Here is an 18,816-nt window from a genome sequence, read left to right as displayed (position 1 = left end):
CCTCTTCTATTCCTAAAGCCTTCACCCAAATCCAGCCCCTCTTCTTCAGCCAAAATTGTTTTTAACCTTTAAAAGAGAAACATTTCATTGAAATCCCCTGAGGACTTTGTTGATTTTCTAGGAGGGTGGTTGATGTGCCCCAAACCTGCTTTTAACCTGCCCCTTTGTCTCATTCTTTAACCTGCTGATGCTCCTGCCTTGGAAAATGCCCCCCTATATTCGCTGTATGCTTGGAAAACGGCAGTAGCTTCCATAATTCAGCCTCATTGTCCTCCTATAGCCTGAGAAAGGGAATTGGGAAAAGATTTATGAAGCAACTGGAGCCCAAGAGTAGTATTATTGCAGCCGTGCCCCCGCCGCTGGCCCTCTAACCCCCTGGCCTGGCTTCTGGAGAGCAAATTAGGAGCTGGGAGGTGGCCACGGTGGGTGGGTGGGCTGCCCACTGCTCCCTGCCCACCCGCTCCAGCGCTTAAACCAGATCCCACCACGCTGCTCGGGGGTGCTGGGGATGGAGGGACACCCCCAGGGGCACCCGTGGGTCTCCTGGGCTGGCCTGAGGGTACACCGCCGTGTGGGTGGGTGCTGTGCCATACGGGGATGCTCGCTGGGGTCGGGAAGTGATGCTGCTCCCTCTGTGCTGGGGTTGGGGGCCAATTTTCCCGCTGCAGAGACCCTCCCCCTGCTGATTTTAGGCTGCCCTTGCTGCTGTCGGTGCCCCCACACCCAGGGATGCAGCCCATTGTGCATCCTTTGCTGTTCCGGGCAATAGCACAAAGACATCAAGGCAAGACCCAGCAGAGGGACTTCTTTTCCCAGAAGCTGGGCAGCTCCCTTCCTTCCAGGGGGATCATTTAACTTCAATAAAATATTTTCCTGCAAAAAGAGCCAGGTTCTTACACCTCTGCTTTGCAGCCACAGCTTTACCGCAGTGGCTAGTGACATCCCCTGGTGCCGTCCGTCTGTTCGACCCCTCCATCTGTCGGTCGGTTATGGGTGGCCTCGTCACATGGCTCTTTTTTTTGTGGCCAAATCTCTTGGTACCTTGGTTGCCAGTGCCAGCATCCCTGGCTCGTTCAGCCAAAATAACTTGTACTGATGAGTGGGGAATAATTTGGCCCAGGACAGGAGTTTTGGTGCAGGGGAAGGTTTTGTGGGCTGGTTTGTGTGTCTGGGTGCTTGGAAAAGCTGGTTCTTGCAGCGTGGGATTTCTGATTTGGGCTGGAAACGGGAAGTTTAAAGCAAAATCCCTGACATGTACTGCGGAGAGGCAGGTGACAGAGGGGATCTGGCAAACACCAAGGATTTAGGGATACCCTGACCCTGCAGGGACCGGGCTTTCTGTATGTTTTGGAGGGGCATAGATGATGCCTTCAGCATCCATGATTCCCATTTTCAGGCTTTTTTTCTGAGCTGGGGAGGGTAGCAATTACCTTCTTTGATTTCTGTGTTTATTTGGGAGGAGTTTTGTGTGATTTGCCTCCTTTGACTGCTGAACCTCAAAAGAAAAAAACTCTGTGGTGTGAAGACTTGCAGGTGAGCCCATGCACGTGGGACGCTGCGGTCTGCCGGCGCTTTCCCCAGTGCCAGGACCCTGTTGAATCCCCTGGCTGCCCCAAAACTGGGATAGAGACCTGAGCCCCAGCTGATGTAGGGAGATAGCCCCCAGTGAGCGTGGATGGATGAAGGGGAGGAGAAGGGGCAGTGCCCAGCGCAGCTGTCGCCTCACCCAGCCTTTTCTAGGGTCTCGGCGCGGTGGGATGGCGGGCAGGCTATCTCGCCGAGAGGGTTTTTCTGGTTTGATTTGGACGGCAGAGATGTCCCCGTTTGGGAAGTGAGTGAGCGTCGGAGTGATGGGGCTGAGTAGGATTAGAGATAAAAGCTGAATTGCCTCCTGCAAGCCTGTTTTTCCGAACGCTGGGAGGATAAGAAGCTGTCGGGAAAGGAGGGGGGGGGGGTTGCCTGTCCCGTGCAGTGGGAGTTGTGTGCAGGTTGCTGCCTGGCTCTGTCCCGGGAATATCTTGGCCCTGGAGTGGAGCCATCTCTGTGAAACCAATATTTTGCATCAGGCGTTGACCTTTGGGTGTTTTTTCTCCCCTCCCCGATGCAAGTAAAGCCTGCACTGGTTGGCCATGGGCGGCCTGACGGTTGTGCTGGTCTAACAAACTCTCACTGGGTTTATTCTGGAAGTGCGAGGGTGCGGATGTGGGATGTGGCTGTGCTCCCCTTTGATCTGCACTGGGACACTGCAATGACATCCGACTCTCCTGCATTTCTTAAATATATATATATAGAGAGATGCATATATAAACATACAAGTCCTCTGATCCCACAAGGCACATGATGCTGCTGGATCCTGATTTGGGGATCTTGCACCTCTTGGTCCAGCACCAGTGGTGCTGGAATAACTCAGATGGCACCAGCCCACTGCGATCCTGCGAGCTGCCCCACCATGTACCTGCAAACCCATTTTACCAGTAAGGGAATAGAAGCAGGGAGCTGAAAAAAACTCGCCAAGACTTAGGGAGGGAGTTAAACCTTGGGAGCTCCCCAAGCCTGGACCACAAGATGATTATCTTTCTGGGTTTATTAATATTAAGTTTGATTTTGGTTGTGGTGGTGGTGGTTTATTTTGGTTTGGGTTTATTCTGGTGGTGTGGGGTTTTTTTTTTTTTTTTGTTGTTATATTTTTTTTCTTCTTTGGATCAGGTTTTCATGCTCAGCTGTAAACTATGGATGGGAAAAGTCAAAATGCTAAAGTTGAGGAACGGTGAGAGAGTGAAAACACACAATTTCACCAATTTGTTTTTTATTTGCAAATAATAATAATAATAATAGACAGAAATGAACACCTGCACTGGGAGTTATTAAGAAATATAAATCAGAAAGGTATCTCAAAAGATTAGAGGGACTCAAAGCATTAAATACTGTTCGTTAAAAAGTGAACGCACAGTGACGTGCACAGACCCTGTTTTCCAGTTGTCCTTTGGAAGAAAACCAGCGTTTGCACCCTCTTGCTGGCTGCGTGCTGGCATCCCGGAGGAGCAAATCCTCTGTGGGAGCGGGAAGGGCCAGACTCCAAAGCGTTTGTGTTTAAATAAATAAATGCCCTCAGTCACCGGGTCCCCAAAGTCACAGCGCTGGAGCGGCAGCATCCCCCTCTCTCCTGCAGAGATGTGACTGCATGGGATGGAGTCGTCCCACTCTCCGGGGGGGGCCAGAAACCCTTTGGATTCAGCTCCCATCCCAACTAAGGCTGGGTTTGGAGCTGGGGGGGGGGGGAGGGGGGCTTTCCTCAGTGCTTTCCAGGCCACCCTCACCTCCACCTACCAAGCCCTGATTCCCGCTGGCACGGCGGCTTGCAAGCAGGGAGGCTGGTGCTGAGCAGCGCTGGCCATGCCCAAGCTCCCGTTGACAGCGTGGCTGCCTGGGGTGGCACTGGGGGGCACCCCAGCATAGCCCCCCCCCATAGCTAACACCATAGGGGCTGCTGCTATAGGCACTGTAGTAGGAGCTATAGGAGTAAGGGCTGGCGGTGATGCTGTATGGGGCTGGATGAGGCTGGGAGCCCCCCAGACAGGGTTTGCCGTCCCTGACCAGCACGGGCACCGCCACCCTCCGGGGGGGCAGCGGGTGGGCAGCCAGCTCCAGGGATTTGTCCTGTTTTTGCCTCTTGCACTTGTACCTGCGGTTCTGGAACCAGATTTTCACCTGCGTGGAGGTGAGCTTGAGCACGCTGGCGAGGTGTTCCCTTTCCGGAGCAGAGAGGTATTTTTGCTGCTTAAATCGTCGCTCCAGTTCAAACACCTGAGCCTGGGAGAACAAAACTCGGGGTTTTCTGCGCTGTCGCTGCTTGGGATGGTGGCAGGGGTCGGCTTTCTTCTTGTCTGCCTCGGAGGGGTGGGCGAGCAAACGTTTTCCTGCAGCCAGAAAAACCCAAAGTGAGACCCAAGTCTGACTGTGTTCCCAGGGAGAGCGTGTTTCCGAAGGAGGAATCGAATTGGGAATGGGGCCCTTTGGGAAGAAGATGAAGTAGGGTTGATAGCAGATAAATTTACTGTGAAATTCCCTGGGATGTTTAATGGAAATGCAAGGGAATTCCCCTTTTAATATGAACTTTCCTGGGATGTTTAATGGGAATTCAAGAAAGTCACCACACACCCCCTTCCCCCCCCCCCTCTTTTTTTTTTTTTTCTTTCTGATGGAATTAGACTGTTATATGAATTTTGGATCATGCCTCCTTGCGGTCCCTCCTAACGATGCCTGTGCTGTTGTGGGTGCCACCACCGTGGCAGCCCCAGCTCAGAGGGGCCCAAGGAAAGTGGGATGTGCTGTGAGATCGAGTACTCCAGAACCCAAATCCCCTTCCCCGCTGCCCTGCTCGGGGGGGGGGGCTGGGAGCGAGGGCAGCGAGACTGGTAGCACTTACCCCCAGCACCCCAGGAAAGAATCCTGCAGCGCTCTGAATTTAAGCAAACCCAGGAAAACGAAGGGGCTGGGAATGAAGGAGGAGAAATTATTAAATTATTAGATCTGAGAGAAGATGCAAAGTAGTGGCTTTGGGTTTTGTTTTTATATATATATATATATATATATATATTAAATTTGCTGGGGGTTTGCATTGCAGGTGATCTGGGCTGGGGTCTTGCCTGGCGGTTGCTCCCCAGCTGGTGGGACGCACTCAGGTACCCTGGCAGCCGCCGCGGGGGCTCAGGAGATTTGAAGGGATGCTGCGGGCAAATGGGGTGCTGGGGGGGGGGGTCCGTCTGCAGGGGCTCGGGAGATTTGAGGGGATGCTGCGGGCAAATGGGGTGCTGGGGGGGTCCGTCTGCAGGTGTGAAGCCGACTGAGCGCCCTGCCCGGGCTCCTCTCGCCCTTTCTAGCTCTGCATCCCAGTGCCACCCAGTGCTCAAGCTGCGGTCCTACTGTTTTCCCCGTTTCGCTGCTCTGAAGCCGCCGGGCTTTAGGGAAACACGAGCAAAGGAAACTTGGTGGGATTTTGGCGGCGGGGAGAGGGGGGGCTCGGTCTGACCCCCCGGGCGGCTGCCCCGGAGCATCCCCGCTGCCGCAGCCGGCGCCTCGGGGCCGGTCGGGCCGGTCCTTGTCCCCAGCGGGGACAATTTGCGGAGCATCGACACGGGGGTTCGTGTCATCGAAAAAGGGGGCGATTTGTGCCGTTCGGCAGAAAAAAACCAACTACATCCAACCCCCCACCCCCTTCACCTCCCGGAGCCATTTCGTTTCTCCGAGGGCGGCGGGGTGGGATGCACCGGGGCTGTCGGGCTGCCCGGAAAATGCCTTAAACAACCCCAAAACCCTCGAACACTGGGGAAAAAAATAGAAAAAAAGAAAATATCCAAGGGGGGTGGGGGGGGGTGGGGTGTCGGGGGTGTTGCCACGTCCCGCGGCGGGGACCGTCGGCTCCGGCGGGATCGTGGCTGGAGGGTGCGAGGATGCAACGGGCGGGGGGGGGGCTGCCCTCGGTTTTCCACCCCGGGGGAACGAAAGGTATTCCGTGCCCTCCCCCCCACCTCCCCCAGCGCCCCCACGGCCCCGCCAGTCACTTACGCGGCGGCTCGTCCTCCCCGCCGGGGCTGCGGGCAGCCCGGGGCCCGGGGGCGGCGGGGACCCCCCCCGGCAGCCTCCGGCCGCTCCAGGTTGAGGATGTCCTTCACCGAGAAGGGGGTGGGCAGCATCTTCCAGGCCTGGGAAGGGGCGGGGGGCGGTGGGGGGGTCCGTCGGAGCCGCCGTGCCCGCAGAGGGGCTGTGCGCTGCGGGACCCGCTCCCCGCCTCTGACCCTCCTGCTGCCGGGCCAGGCACCACCCCCGGCCCCCGCCGGGCCGGCCTGGGGGGGTCCCGGGGGCTGGGGGGGGCCGGGAGGACTCTCCCGGGATGCTCAGGCCTGGGCACGGCTCCCCATACGCTGCCCCCCTTTCAGCTGCCGGGGAAGGAGCCAGACCCCTTCCCCTCTGTATTTCCAAAACAAGGGGAAGTGTGTGTGTGTGGGGGCATTGGGGCTGAGCTGCAATAAAACAAATCGAGTCGATTTTGGCTCCATTAAGGTCACATTAGCGAGCGGCTTTGGGAGATAAGGGCTGATAAGGGGTGCAGACCACCTAGCTCCTTGCGGCCGGGGGAGGGATGCTGCGAGAGCCCCCACCAAGGTGGGCTGCCCACCGACAGCAGCTCTGGACCCCAGTTCCCTCCCAGTCTGTCCCAGTGGCTGGTAGGCGCTGAGCTGCAGTGCAAGGTCGGGGCCCCCCAGTGAGTTGGGGGAGCAAGGTCGGGTGCTGGTGGTCCCATGGGGCAGGGGGAGCCCCAGTGGCCGTGGGGTGATGCTGGGCCTTATCTGAGCCTGGTGACCGGCTATTTCAATTAAAATTCCTGGCCGGCCTCAGGGGCTGGTGTTTGCTGATAGCCCTGACAGAGCAGAGCTAGTTTTTGTCCGGGTTGGGTCGGTATCTCTCGCACCACCGAAATAGCCAAACCAGCCTGTTAGGGGAGGCTGAATAAATAAACTACCCAAATGCAGGCGAGGAAGCGAGGGGCTGGAGCGGGAGGGAAAATAAATACGGTGGCGTGGGGAGCAAAGTGCTCGCAGCCCCGCGGGATGGTCCTCAGCCGTGCACCGTGCTGGTGTTCGCTCCTGCAGCCTGGGGTTTTAGCTCTGTGCATCCTGCCCGTGGGATGTCCCTGCCCACCCTGCCTTACTCCCTGGTGTAATGTAAGAATTAGGGCCGGACACACTGCGGGTAACACCGAGGTCGCCTTCCCCGGAGGGTTTCGCGGGGTGCGGCGATGCCCCCCTCCAGCATCTGCTCCATCCCCTTGGCCGGGGTAAAACTCTGGCACTGCCCAAGCGGCTTCTTTCGGCTGCCCTCCGGGTGAGTGCTCGCTGTCCCCCGAGGTGGCTTCCAGTGGTGCTGTGCCTCGCTGCGGGCCTAATCCTGCTTTTGTTACGCTTGGTAGGGATGTGGATTTTTCAGTGTGACTTTTGCCTGCTGAAAAAAATACCTGGAGGTACTTTTTCTTTTTTTTGTTTTGTTTTTGTTTTGACTTTTTGGGGGTTATTGCACTTGCTTCTCACACCCCAGAATTTCTAATCCTGTACAGAACCGACACTGCAGCTCACTTAAATCAGCTCAGGCACCTTGGGCTGGACTCTCCTGCCCGTGCTGGCTCCCACCGCAGCCATGTGCCCCCTTCGCCCCGGTCCCAGTGGGCAAGAGCAGCTCCTGCAAACCCCTTCTCCACATCCAGGGCTGTGCCCCCTTCCCCAGACCCCTTCCCGGTCCCTGACTGGATTCATTGCCATGTCTAAATGGTTTGTTTGGGACTCGAAACGCCAAAAGGCGAGAGCAAAACAGACAGTAACATTACACCTTGGCTTGTTGATGGCAGGAGGCAGCCGGCGCCAAGGTAAAATGCTTGGCTGGGATTGAGACGAGCAGGAAGGAATTGGGGTAAGTAGTTTTATCCGCCCCTAATGACTCGGTGTGGCTGACATTAATGGAGAGACTGGAGTTTGGCGCTCAGGACCCACGGAGAGACCCCACTGGGTGGGTTGAATCAGGGGGGAGTGAAGGAAAATGGAGCTTCATGCAGGGAACAGGCAGTGGGGCAGGATTAGTGCCCCGTGCTGGTCCTGGGGCTGTGCTGGCTGCTCCCCATCCCGCTCCGTGTGCCCCCACAGGTCACATCCAACCCTCCCTTGCTTGCAGAGCAGTGGCGGGCTCTGGAGCATCCAGAGGCTTGGATGAGGCTCGTAAATCATCCCTGCAGGTGCTCCCCTGCCAAAACTTGCTGCTGAGCCTGGCCAGCCCCAGCCCTGCTCCCTGCCCCGTGCCCGGGAGCTTTCCCGATGCTGCGGACATCACGGCTGGGGCTCTTCCTGCGGTGCTGGGGATGGACCGTGGCTCTCGGCCGCTGCGTTTTGGCAGTGAGAAGCCACAGGGGGATTTCTGGGAAGAAGACTAAGAGGATCTATCACAAGCGATCATAAATCATCGGCTTCTTTTTTGACTGGCAAGTTAATTTGATTACAGCTCCCCAGTGACATTACTCCTCTTTTTAACTAGGTTAGATGAAATCAGGAGAAAGCTGCTTCTAGCCACCGTTGGGTGTTTAAATGGAAGGATTTCTATGGCAGCAGCGCGACTGTGGCTCCCGAAGTATCTGATTTCTGGCAGCTATCGCTGGGATGCATCAGGATCCCGATGTGATGTCGGATGAGCATCCGAAACTCGGGAAACCTGACTCTGCCTGCCGGGAGTGTGATGGGGTAGCCAGCCCTCCCAGGCACACCTGCCCTGCCAGAAGGTTTTGTTTTTAAAATGCTCAGAGTGAGGGAATAATGGGAATACTGACTAATGGGAATATAATGGGAATAATGAGGTGGATGCACGGAGGGGTTGCAAGCACAGAGCACATGTATAAACATCTCTAAAGAGTTTGTGAATGCTTTGATGCAGCTGAAACTAAACTTAAAAGGGTTTTATACATCTTCTTCTTTTCCCCAACTCCTTTCCGGTCCTTTTTCATCAGTGAAAGAAAACAAAAAGCAGAGAAAATGGAAGTGATGGCAGAGTGCGAGCTGCAGGCGGGTGAGGGAAAGCAGATACCCTCTCCAAGGCTTTCTAATAAACATTGGTGGTGGTGGGGAAAGCAGAAAAACGTGCTGCTTTTCAGAATCCATGGGATAGCTTGCTAAAGTTTCAAAGTCAGTTTTGTCATGGAGAACTCACTTTCTGCCTGACTCTGGGACGACGGCCACGTCCCCGCTGCGCTGGCAGAGGCAGGCGGTGGGTGAGGGCAGCGCGAGCAGGGTGGAAGGGTGTCGTGACATGATGCAGTGTGGGCGCAAGGCTGAACCACCAAACCTGGGGCAGGTTGTCATCTCTGCCCTCTTACCTCTTTTTTTTTTTTCTTCTTCTTTTTTTTCTCTATTTTAGCCAGCTCTCGTACCCTTTTTGAGACAAGCCAGTGCCTATCCCAGCGCTCTGCTTCATTCCTGGCTACTCTGTTGGGCCGGGTTTTATCACCATTTTTTAATCTTTAATTTCTGGGGTTTGGGGAACCTGTTGAAATCAGGGGAAGGAAATGGAGAGAAGGTTTCTCGGCGGATGCTGCAGCAATATCTGCTAGTGGGTGAGGTTTTCTGTGCCAGAAGGACTTTGGGATTGACATAAACCAAACCCTTGTAGCAAAGCCCTGGCTCCAACCATTAGACAGCAGTGCCCTCTGCTTGGACACTGCAGATGTGCAGTTTTCCTTCTCTAAACTCCAAAGCTGAGCACTGAAAGGGGGGGAAATCCCCTCACCCCCACCCCCCACCCCATCCCCTATGCTCCTTCACCCACACTATTAAAGAGGAGTGGGGCAGTGGTGGGTACGGGCAGCAATTGCTTGGGCTTGGGGGTTTGCTGCTTCATGCACAGGAGGTAAAAATATCGGTGGGTGTTAAAAGTGCTCTCACCGTCTTTTAAGCAGAGGAGTTATTTTTAAGTTGGATTATTTTGGTGAAATGTCATGAATAATTCAGTGTCCCCCAAGTGCTGGCAGATGGAGGAAATCTGAACTCACAGAATGATGTTCTCATATTTGTCTGTCGCTTTTTCTAACGAGGCAGCTGTAAGGAACATCCTGCATCAAACCATCGGGGCTACCTGCTCCTTCCCCGGTGCATTTCGGTGATGAAGGGTGCGATCCTCTGCTTTGCAGCGGGCAGACGAATTTCTGCATTTGTGTGTGTCGCAGCATCACACGCAGGGCTGTGCTGGGGTGATGGTGGGGGCCGCCGTGGTGTCCCCATGGGGGGCTGGTAGCTGCTGGGCTGCCCCTTCCCAGCGCTTGGACGTGACGGTGTTAGATTCATGGGTGTACTTGATGATCTTCAAGGTGTTTTCTAATCTGAATGATTCTATAATTCTATACCTGGACGTTTCAGCCAAAATTTGGCTGCTTCTACCTTCTTTCCCTGCAAAACCAGGTCTGAAAGCGGCAGGGGTGCAGCCTGTCCCCATCCTTCCCCGCTTTTGGGGCCACCTGCCTGGCCATAGCAGGGATGACCAAGGAGCAGAATTTTCCCATTTTTGGACTTTCTAGGATGTAGCCAGATTCCTGGGGATGACTTTCAAGTCAGGGCTGGGCAGGAGGTGGTGGTGGGAGCGAAGGGAGGGAGGGAGGCACCTGGGGGCTGCCAGAGGGGAGAGGGTGGGTGCAGGCAGGCCGAGTGGGTGGTGGGTGCTGTGGCGTGGTGGGGCCACGGAGCCAGCAGGCTTCGGTCGGCAGATGGCACAAGAGCTGTGGCTGAGCGCCTCGGACAGGGAGCAGAGCTGCTGGAAAAAAAAAAAAAATAAAAAAACCTCACAGAGTTGGGGAGAAAACAAAAAAGTGTATCCCCCTGCAGCTTGCTGAGCGGTAAGGGTAGGGCAGGAGGTCCATGCTGGTCCCTTCCAGCCTCCCCCAGTGACTCCCAGCAGGAGCCGGGGTTCTCATCTCTCCCACCAGCAGCCCTGTTAGGGTTGGAGCATCCCAAACGCATCCTCGGGCTTCCCGCAGCTGCATCCTGCCGCTTCATGCTTCACCGGGAGCTGAGGCTGGGGTGGTCAGGAGGGGGCTGACGGCTTACGCAGCCCCTCAGGAGCAGGGGGCTAAAGGGGCTTGTGAGCATGGTGGCAAAGAAAAAAAAAAAAAAAAATCTGGCTCTGGCAAGGAAAATAGAGGTGAGACGTGGTGGGACATGTATGGTGTGCCTGGAGGTGAATGCCCCGCGGGGAAGGGGGAGTTTGGGCTGTGCTTCTTCAATGCTTAGTGTGCAAAGCAGCATCCCAAAAGCTGCCTTCCAGCGGGGCGAGGACAGGGATTAAATCCTCCTTGGCCCTCCGAGCCGTGCGGGAGAGGTGTTCTGACAAGGTGTGCGGGGTCGGGGCAAAGCTGAGCTTGGTTACCCCCCGGCTTCCCCAATTTCACCAAACCTCAACTTCCTCACTTAAAACCCAGGGGGTTCCCCCTGCGCCTCGTGCTCCCCGTATGTCCCCGTCGCAAGCTGCCCCGCGGTTTGCAAAGACCAAGCACTGTGCAAATGTTCTTTATTATTGGTTTTCACAGGCTCGGTAAGTGGGCGGACGGGGCCTGGCAAACGTGCTTGGGTTTGCTTTCTGCTTTGGAACAACTGCGGGGCTTGCCACATCTGTTGGGTTTGTGTTTTGTTTTGTTTCGCCTTTTTTTTTTTTTTAATGGGAGGCATTTATTTTGATTGAAGAAAGATCGCTTGCATAGCGGGCCAAAAACATAACTTAAACTATCAAGACAAATAAGCTCCTAAAATAAGGAGAATTGCTTAATTTTTTCTCTCTGATGTCATCTGTGGACACCCCACGCTGAAATCCTAGGCATGATAATATTTAAATAAAATGCAGCCTCAAATAATTCACAGGGCAGAGGGAAATGCATCATGCGTTATCAGCTATTACATGTCATAGATTTCCTATTTGTCAATCTACCCACCCTTAAAATATATAAACTGGCTGTGAGCAACTTCCTGAGCTGGAGTGAAATACGTATCGAAGCAATTGGAGGTCAACCCGAGCAGCCCATTTGGTGCTCGCATCTGTGGTGTCCTCTTTGGCATTTATTTTTCTTTTTTTTTAAAAAAAAAAAGGGCAAAAAAAAAAAAAAAAAGGGCATGATTAATGATACAGCCATCAGCTCCAAGGGTGAGCTGTGTAATTTTCCGCCTTCAACTAAAGGGCTGCCAAAAGGAAGAGCCTTCTTAAAAACCAAGCGTTGAGGGTTAGAAACTCCTGGAGCATTGGCATTTCCCGAGAGCCTGGTCCCGATCATGGACCCTGCCCCCCGTTGCAGACTGATGCACCGAGATGCGGGCAGGTTGTGCCCATCCCCACGCTCCTCTTCTCGCACAAATCCCCGGCGCTTGCTCCCTCCCAGCCTCCCTGCCTCTATTTGCACGGGGAGTAACGTTTATTCCACTCCAATGGGATTTGCCCTCATCTATTTCTCATGGCGCAGCAATAGATTTTACCCTGATTTGGCCTTTAAAAGTAGCAGTGTGCCACCAGCATCTATTTTTAACAACCACAGGCATCTGCTGCCCTCGGGCACGAGCATCACCCCTGCAGCTCCAGCCCAGACCCCCACCCTTTTGCCCTAGGTATCGTACCGCCACCCACTGATTTTATATAAAGGTGGGATTTATGGGGTACCCGCTCCTCTTTCGGTGCAGACAGCCCCGAGCGGTGTCTAGCAGGAGCCTGCACTGTGCCGGAGGGTTTTATTTCCAGGCTGAGAGCAGCAGAGCTAAAGTTTCACTCCATTATTCAGTTAACAGGGAGATGAGGTTACCGAGCAGAGGACCGGTGATGCTGCGGGGTCCGCACTCCTGCCAGGGGGTACCCAGGGCAGCACAGCATCCTCCTCCTACCCCCAGAAATGGGGACAGGTGGGGGAGATGCTGCCTCTGCCCGCTCGCCCGGACCTCCGAGCGGGTCCTGCCTCTGCCATGCCACGGCGGCCAGATGTGGCCACCGGCAGCTGCAGCTGGTTTCTACAGCCGTGAGTTTCACAATATTTATTTTTGCCTTTCACTGTTTTCTCGGGCTGTTTTTTGCACTCGGGAGCCATTTAGTTGGCTGAAGCACGGCCCGGGAGCCGGCGCTGGCTGGAGGAAAGACCCAGATCTTGTGTTATTTCCCTTCGTGCCATTAAAACAGGCGGCAGACACGGCAGCGGGACACCGTCCCGTCTCACCAGGCTGTCCCAAGGCTTGTGGCCGTGCCACGTGCGCGGTCCCACTGCCGAACCGGGGGGTGCGTGGGGATGTCAGTGTGGGGAAGACCCCAGGTACAACCCCGCCAACCCAAGGGGATGTATTTCCTCTGCTCAGCACCAATTTAGGCAGCTCGCCGTGTTTTTTTTAAGACCGGCTCTGCCCATGGCTTTTTTGGAGAGGTGGCTGCTCTAAGCCAGCCCGGCGCGGCAGCCGGGGGGGCTGTGCGGGGGCTGTGCACCCCTTCCCAGCTCCACAATCCTGCCACCACCCTCCCTTTGGGCTGAAGAGGGGGCAGAGCGGTGTCCCCTGGCCCACGTCGGATGGCAGAGCTGCTTTTGAGCCAGCCGGGTGACAAAACGGGCTGACACATCGCCGGGGAGTGGGTGCACGTGGGCTGGGGCGGGGGTGTGCGAGAGAAGAGGAGGGGTAGCCTGGCTCACTTAAAAGGCTTTTAAAAATACGACAAAGTTTCTTTAGATTATTTAAAAGCGTCTTTAAAGAGCAGCTGCCTCCTATTAATACTGCTCGGGCTGATAATCTTTGCTCGGATCTATCTTTAGAGCGCTGCCAGCATAAATGGGAGCTGGAGGTGCAGCGTGGGGGTGACGTCAGGCTGCGCGCTGGCTCCGGGGGTGGCCGAACCAGCTGAAAACACATCGGAGCCTCCCAGGAGCAGGGGAGCCGGGAGGAAAAGCAAATAATACCCCTGGTTTTTTGGGGTGGGTTTGGAGAAATCAGCCTTTGGGTTGCTGGTTTGCTCTGAAACGTGTCTTCTTGTGACACTGGAGGTGAACGCGGTGGGGATGGGGACGTGGGTCGCAATGTGCTCGGCTGGCTTAACCATGAAGTGGTCTAAGCCCAGCCTGGGGGCAGGAGTGTAGACCAGCTCCGGTTTTCTTGCTGCCCAGTGCAATCCCCGTAGTGGTACTGGTGCCAGTGACCGAACAAACCACTCAAGAGTTTGCAGAGATGAGGCTCTGCCCCAGATCAGCCCCCGCTCCTCTCTGCCTTGAATCCAGGCTGGAATCGAGACGATTCCCCGTTTTCAGGTGCCGTCCTTTGACGCAAGCACGGCTTCAAAGGGGACCCTGAATAATCCCACTCTCCAGCGTCAGCGCTGTGGGGGGAAGAGGGTGAGCGGGATCAAAACTCTTTGACTTGCTTTTATTTCCTTTGCTTTCTTAATCGCTTCCTGACAGCCCCGGAGCTGCATGAGAAATCCTCCGGAGTGATGCTGTGCGAGGGCTGACGCAGCTTTCGCCCCGTTCCCAGCAGGGCAGCCGGGGTGGAGTTCCGTAGGGATTGACACCGAGCTTCAGCTTTACCCTTTGCCACGATGCCCAGATCCCAAACTTCTCGGGAGTTCATCAATAGTTGTCTTAAAATCAAATTGCAGCTGAGCTGGGAGCCCAGAATGCCTTGCCAGAAGAAAGCATCCCCATGTTTTCTTTCTCGTCGTTGCTTCAATCAAATCCATCCTTAGTTTGGCACAGTCAGACGTATCCCAGGGGTGAACAGGATTTTTTGGGAGCTCCGATCTCAGCCGAGAGTTGGGGTGCTGAAGGTGCAGTAAGCTGGGACAGCTGGCTCACTTCTTTTAAGGCATTTAGGGGTGATGAACATGGCATGCGAGAAACTTATTACCGTATTAAAACAACATTTACAACCTCGGTAAGGAACTGCCGCCTGCGTGACAAGCAGCCAGAGCACATCAGACCTCTCTGAGCACACATATAATTTACAAAAACCACTGTATTATTCATTCATTCGTATCGTGCCCATCAGCTGAATATCAGGGGATGCTGAAAAAACTAACGTGCCTCTTGCCAGAGCCCGGCCACACAGCGGGATACGTGCTGCTCCCGCTGGCCTTTCGGTCGGTGTCCAGCAAATTGCTGGAAATTCAGGTTTTGCTCTTTCTACGGCAAACAATGAGCTTTTTCTAGCAGCGTGACTATCCGAGCAGAGGGTTATTTGCTGTTTTGGTGGCAGATGAAACCCTTAGCTGCTGCAAAATCGAGTAGGAGATGGTAAAGCTGAGCCGGGCACCAGCACATGCGGGATTTCTGTGACACTAATGTGACTTTTTTGGCAGTGCTTGGATGTGAAATTGGGGAGAGATTGCCACCAGATGCTCCTGACAACTCAGTTGCATGTCAATGGGATGTGGGTGGTGGCTGTGGCCCGCTGAGCTGGAGAAGGGCTGATGTCTGGGGCTGGATTGTCTCAGCTGATGCTGATCTGCTTCTCCAGCCTTGCTGAGCACCTGTGAGCTGAACCCAGGGCTTTGCCAAAGTGTCCCAGACAGCCCCAACTGGGGATGCCGGGAAAATCCTGGCTACTTCTGGAAAATTCCTCTGGATGCTGATCTTCCCCCAATGCTTCAAGCAAAAGGTCCCTCATACTTGATTCTGATTAGTGACTAACGATGGGGCAAGCGTCAGTGAACTCCAAATACACCCCTAGGAAGAATAAAGCTGCACAATGCTGGGAGCAGAGCAGAACGCCTTTCCACACCAGAGGAAAAACCAATATTGTCCTTCTGGTAATCTCATTTTTTCGGCCAGAACCTACCACTCCCCATCCTTAAGGGAAGTTTGGTCCCTGACCTGGGAATCCAGCTCCGGGGCTGGTGCATCTCCCCGGGGGCCCCGTGGGTGGATCTGCCCGGAGCCCTTTCCTCTGATGCAGCGATAAAACATCTGCCCTCTCCAGCTCCATCAATCAAAGCTTTAACCGTGTCAGCGGGGCTCGGGGCTCCGTCCCCGCCAGCACCCGGGCGAGTGACGAGGAGGAAAACGCTCGTGCGTCGTTGGGAGTCCCTTGACTCACCGGTGGCAGCTCCACCTAGCCCGTCACGCACTTCGCCGTGAGCTGTCGGGACTCTCAGCCTCCTCCATCCTTCTTCCTGAGGCCGGTGGCTTTGCTCAAAGGAAGGAAAGGTTTCCCTTGGGCAGGAAGGATCCGCGGCCATGGGGCAGGAGCTGGGACACGGCCGGCGGTGGGGGAGGTTGTTGGGGCAGGGAGAGGAGAGATGCTGATGGAAACTCGTGCGTGGCAGCACTGGAGTGAGCAAAGGTGATGGAGGAATGATAAACCCCAGAAAAGATCTGTATTCTCCTCTTATTGCTCAGATTAATTTCATTCTTTACGTTTTCCTCTGTAAGTCGACCCTATGGGGGCCACGCTCTTCACCGTGGCTGTAGGAATAAAGGCGGCTTTAGGAAAAGATCAAAGGCACCTTTTTCACATAATTAGCCACAAATGTGAACTGGAATCCCCCAGATGGACACCTCGTTCCCATGAAAATCATGGCCAGCGAATAAAAGTGATTCTAAGACACACATGTGAAACAGTTAAGCAAACAACAGCTCAGAAAAAGATTTTTTTTTTTAAGTCCTGAAAAAACTTCTCGGATTAATTATCAGCACAGTAATAAAAATAAATAGCTGGGCTCTTTCTGCTGCTTTGGACTCTCTAAATTCCCCAGTTGAGAGCAAAACCATGCTAGGGTTTCGGCATGACCTGCTGGAGATGGCTGATGATTTTATTGAGCCCGGTTGATTACTCCAAGCCAAACAGCACATCGAGAGAAGAGCAGGGATTTGTTTTTGCAGCACAAAACACTCCCAAGCCTGCTGATGAAAAATAACCCTGAAGGAAAGGCAAAGGAACCAACTGGAATTTTTTTTTTTCCCGGCTTGAGAAGACAGGGCAACGCAGTTTCCATAACATTATTTTTCTCTTTAAATAACCGTTATGACCAGCTTCGGTTTGTGTGCCTGGACCCTCAGCATCCATCCCGGCCAAGGGAAAGGCTGGAGGGGGAAGCGGGAAGGGGCAGGTAACAGTGACCACCCTTTGCAGCTACAATCCGGGTTATCCCAGTGTTTGCTTAACGATAAAAACCGAAGAGGGGAAAAAAAAAAAAAAAAAGAAAAAAATCCCGTCTGTGTGAAAATAATTACGTTTCCCCCCCATGAGCTCATACAGGTTTTACTAGTTTTTCCAGCTGTTGTCTAGAATAAAACTCCCGTGTTTCTCGCAGGTATTTTCTGCCTCAGGTTCTCCGGCCGCTTGCGACGTGGATCCCTCTGTGTTGCTGGGATAAAGGGGTTTACAGCAAAAATCATCTGACGTGATCTCTACCGCCCAACCTGGCCTTTTTGAGGAGGAACCCGGCCTTTGAAAACACAGGTGTGTATGTGAACCAGGTGAGGAGTCGTGGTGTCCTTGGAAAATGCTGATTTATTGAAAGAAGGGAGTTTTGGGGAGCGCCTTACCCTGTTGAACAATGTTGTCTGTAAGCTTCCCGCAGGTGCTGAGCATCCCTCCCTTGATCAGGCCTCGGAAAGAGTGGGATTTGAAGCAGTTACCCCCTCCAAAATCCATTGGTATAATATTTGGCCATTGCTTTACACTGAAATATATATATATATATTTAAAATTCCCAGTTGCATTTGTATAGCTCGCTGTCCTGCGACGGCGAGTTCCCCCATTTGCAGCACAGTGACGTCTGCAGCCGTTTGCATTTCTTCTGCCTTTTCCTTTTGTATCTCGCCCATCATGATGGGAACGACCACTGCGGAGTCCATTTGTTTGCATTTTAATTATATTTTTAGCATCCTACTTAATTTTTTTTTTTTTTTTTAAACTTCTTTCATATTCCCGGTTGTACTGGCTGAATCATGATGGCAAAGACAATGTCCTTTATTATATTGTGGAAGGGTGTTTTTTTTTTGGGTTTTTTTTTTTTCCTGCTTTTTATTTTTCTACGTTCACAGGAGGCAGGAAGCAAAATCTGTTCCCAAATTTCGCTCCCCGTCATTTTGCCCAGTGTCATTCAAAGTGCCAAAGATCACACTCCTCCTCTCCTGCTCTCGCTCTTTCTCTCTCTCCCCCTTTGCTCAGAACAGCAAAGCAAGCAGGAAGGGTGAGGAGCAGGAAAATCTGAAATAATTTTCCCCTAGTTTTGTAAAAAAACTTAAAAAAAAAAAAAAAAAAAAAAAAAAAAAAAAAGGACAAGACAAGAACATCAGTCAATCATGTACTTTGGGTCTCGGCCAAATCAAATTAACTCCTGGTCTGTTTTGAGGATGATAACCAGGACTTTACCGCACACCAAGCCCTCCGCCGCCACCAAGCTGAGATTTCCTTTCCTCCGACCGGTTTCTGCCCAGGCTTTCCACCTTGGTGGCTGGGCTGTTCCCATTAGACCCCTGCTGCTGCCGTTTTTTTGGTTTTTTTTTTTTTTTTTTCCCTAAGTCTGCTGCTGTTTTTCTGACTCTTGAGAAGTTGTTGGGGTTCAGTAATGTTGTCGCGGTTGGGGACGCCAGGTAAAAATGTCCCATGAATGAAATAAATAGTAAATAACAATACAAAATAACAATACAAAATAACTAATAATAATGAAAATGATGATGATGATAATAATAATGATAACAACCCTCCAAGCTGCCTAATTAACACCTTTGCTCTTTTTTAAAGACCTTCACTTGACTCGCGCTGCCTGCCTTACGTGCTGTGTAAATGAATTGTTGCCATTTTTATCTATAGGATATATAATCCCTGCCACGAGGTTGGGCTTGAGTTTGGGCAGTGTAGGAGAAGGTGTGATGCTGCCGTTCCTGATGGAGCACGGTTGATCTCACTTCGAACCTGGCTGGAGAGTTCTTGTGGCATTTACTCTTTAGGGTCGTGTTTTAGCAGTCGGGGGAGCTAAGGGGGGAAAGAAAACGACCCCCCAACCCCGAATTAGCAGGATTTCTGACAGAATTTGTTGTGTAGAATTATTATCGACCTGTCCAGATTCCTAAGTGACTCCGTGCGTTGGGGTGAGGTGCTTCAGACCAGCAAAATTCCCCAATTCTCCGAGAACAATTTCATTTCAGGGATGTTCTTTGCCAATGAGGAAGCCATACGGGTTGAGATTTATGAAGATTTCATATGAATAGTACATTGTATTGCCAGTAATCAGTTTATAGCGGTTACTAATTACAAAACAGCTGTGAAAGCCAGCTTTTGGAAG

At 53.2% G+C, this 18,816-nt stretch overlaps 1 protein-coding gene across 1 annotated transcript; it reads right to left on the bottom strand.

Moving 5' to 3' along the window:
* Window positions 1-263: 263 nt before the first annotated feature.
* NKX2-6 (NK2 homeobox 6) lies at window positions 264-17,180 on the bottom strand. The gene is made up of 3 exons (XM_040618341.1): window positions 17,072-17,180; window positions 3,475-3,917; window positions 264-281 (listed from the first exon to the last, which is right to left on the bottom strand). Exons 1-3 carry the CDS (start codon window positions 17,178-17,180, stop codon window positions 264-266), a joined length of 570 nt encoding a protein of 189 aa, XP_040474275.1.
* Window positions 17,181-18,816: the final 1,636 nt, after the last annotated feature.

Source organism: Falco naumanni, chromosome 19 (assembly GCF_017639655.2).
Source record: "Falco naumanni isolate bFalNau1 chromosome 19, bFalNau1.pat, whole genome shotgun sequence".
NCBI classification, from domain to species: domain Eukaryota; kingdom Metazoa; phylum Chordata; class Aves; order Falconiformes; family Falconidae; genus Falco; species Falco naumanni.
Note: the sequence above shows the minus strand (reverse complement) of the source record. Positions and strands in the feature narration are given on the sequence as shown.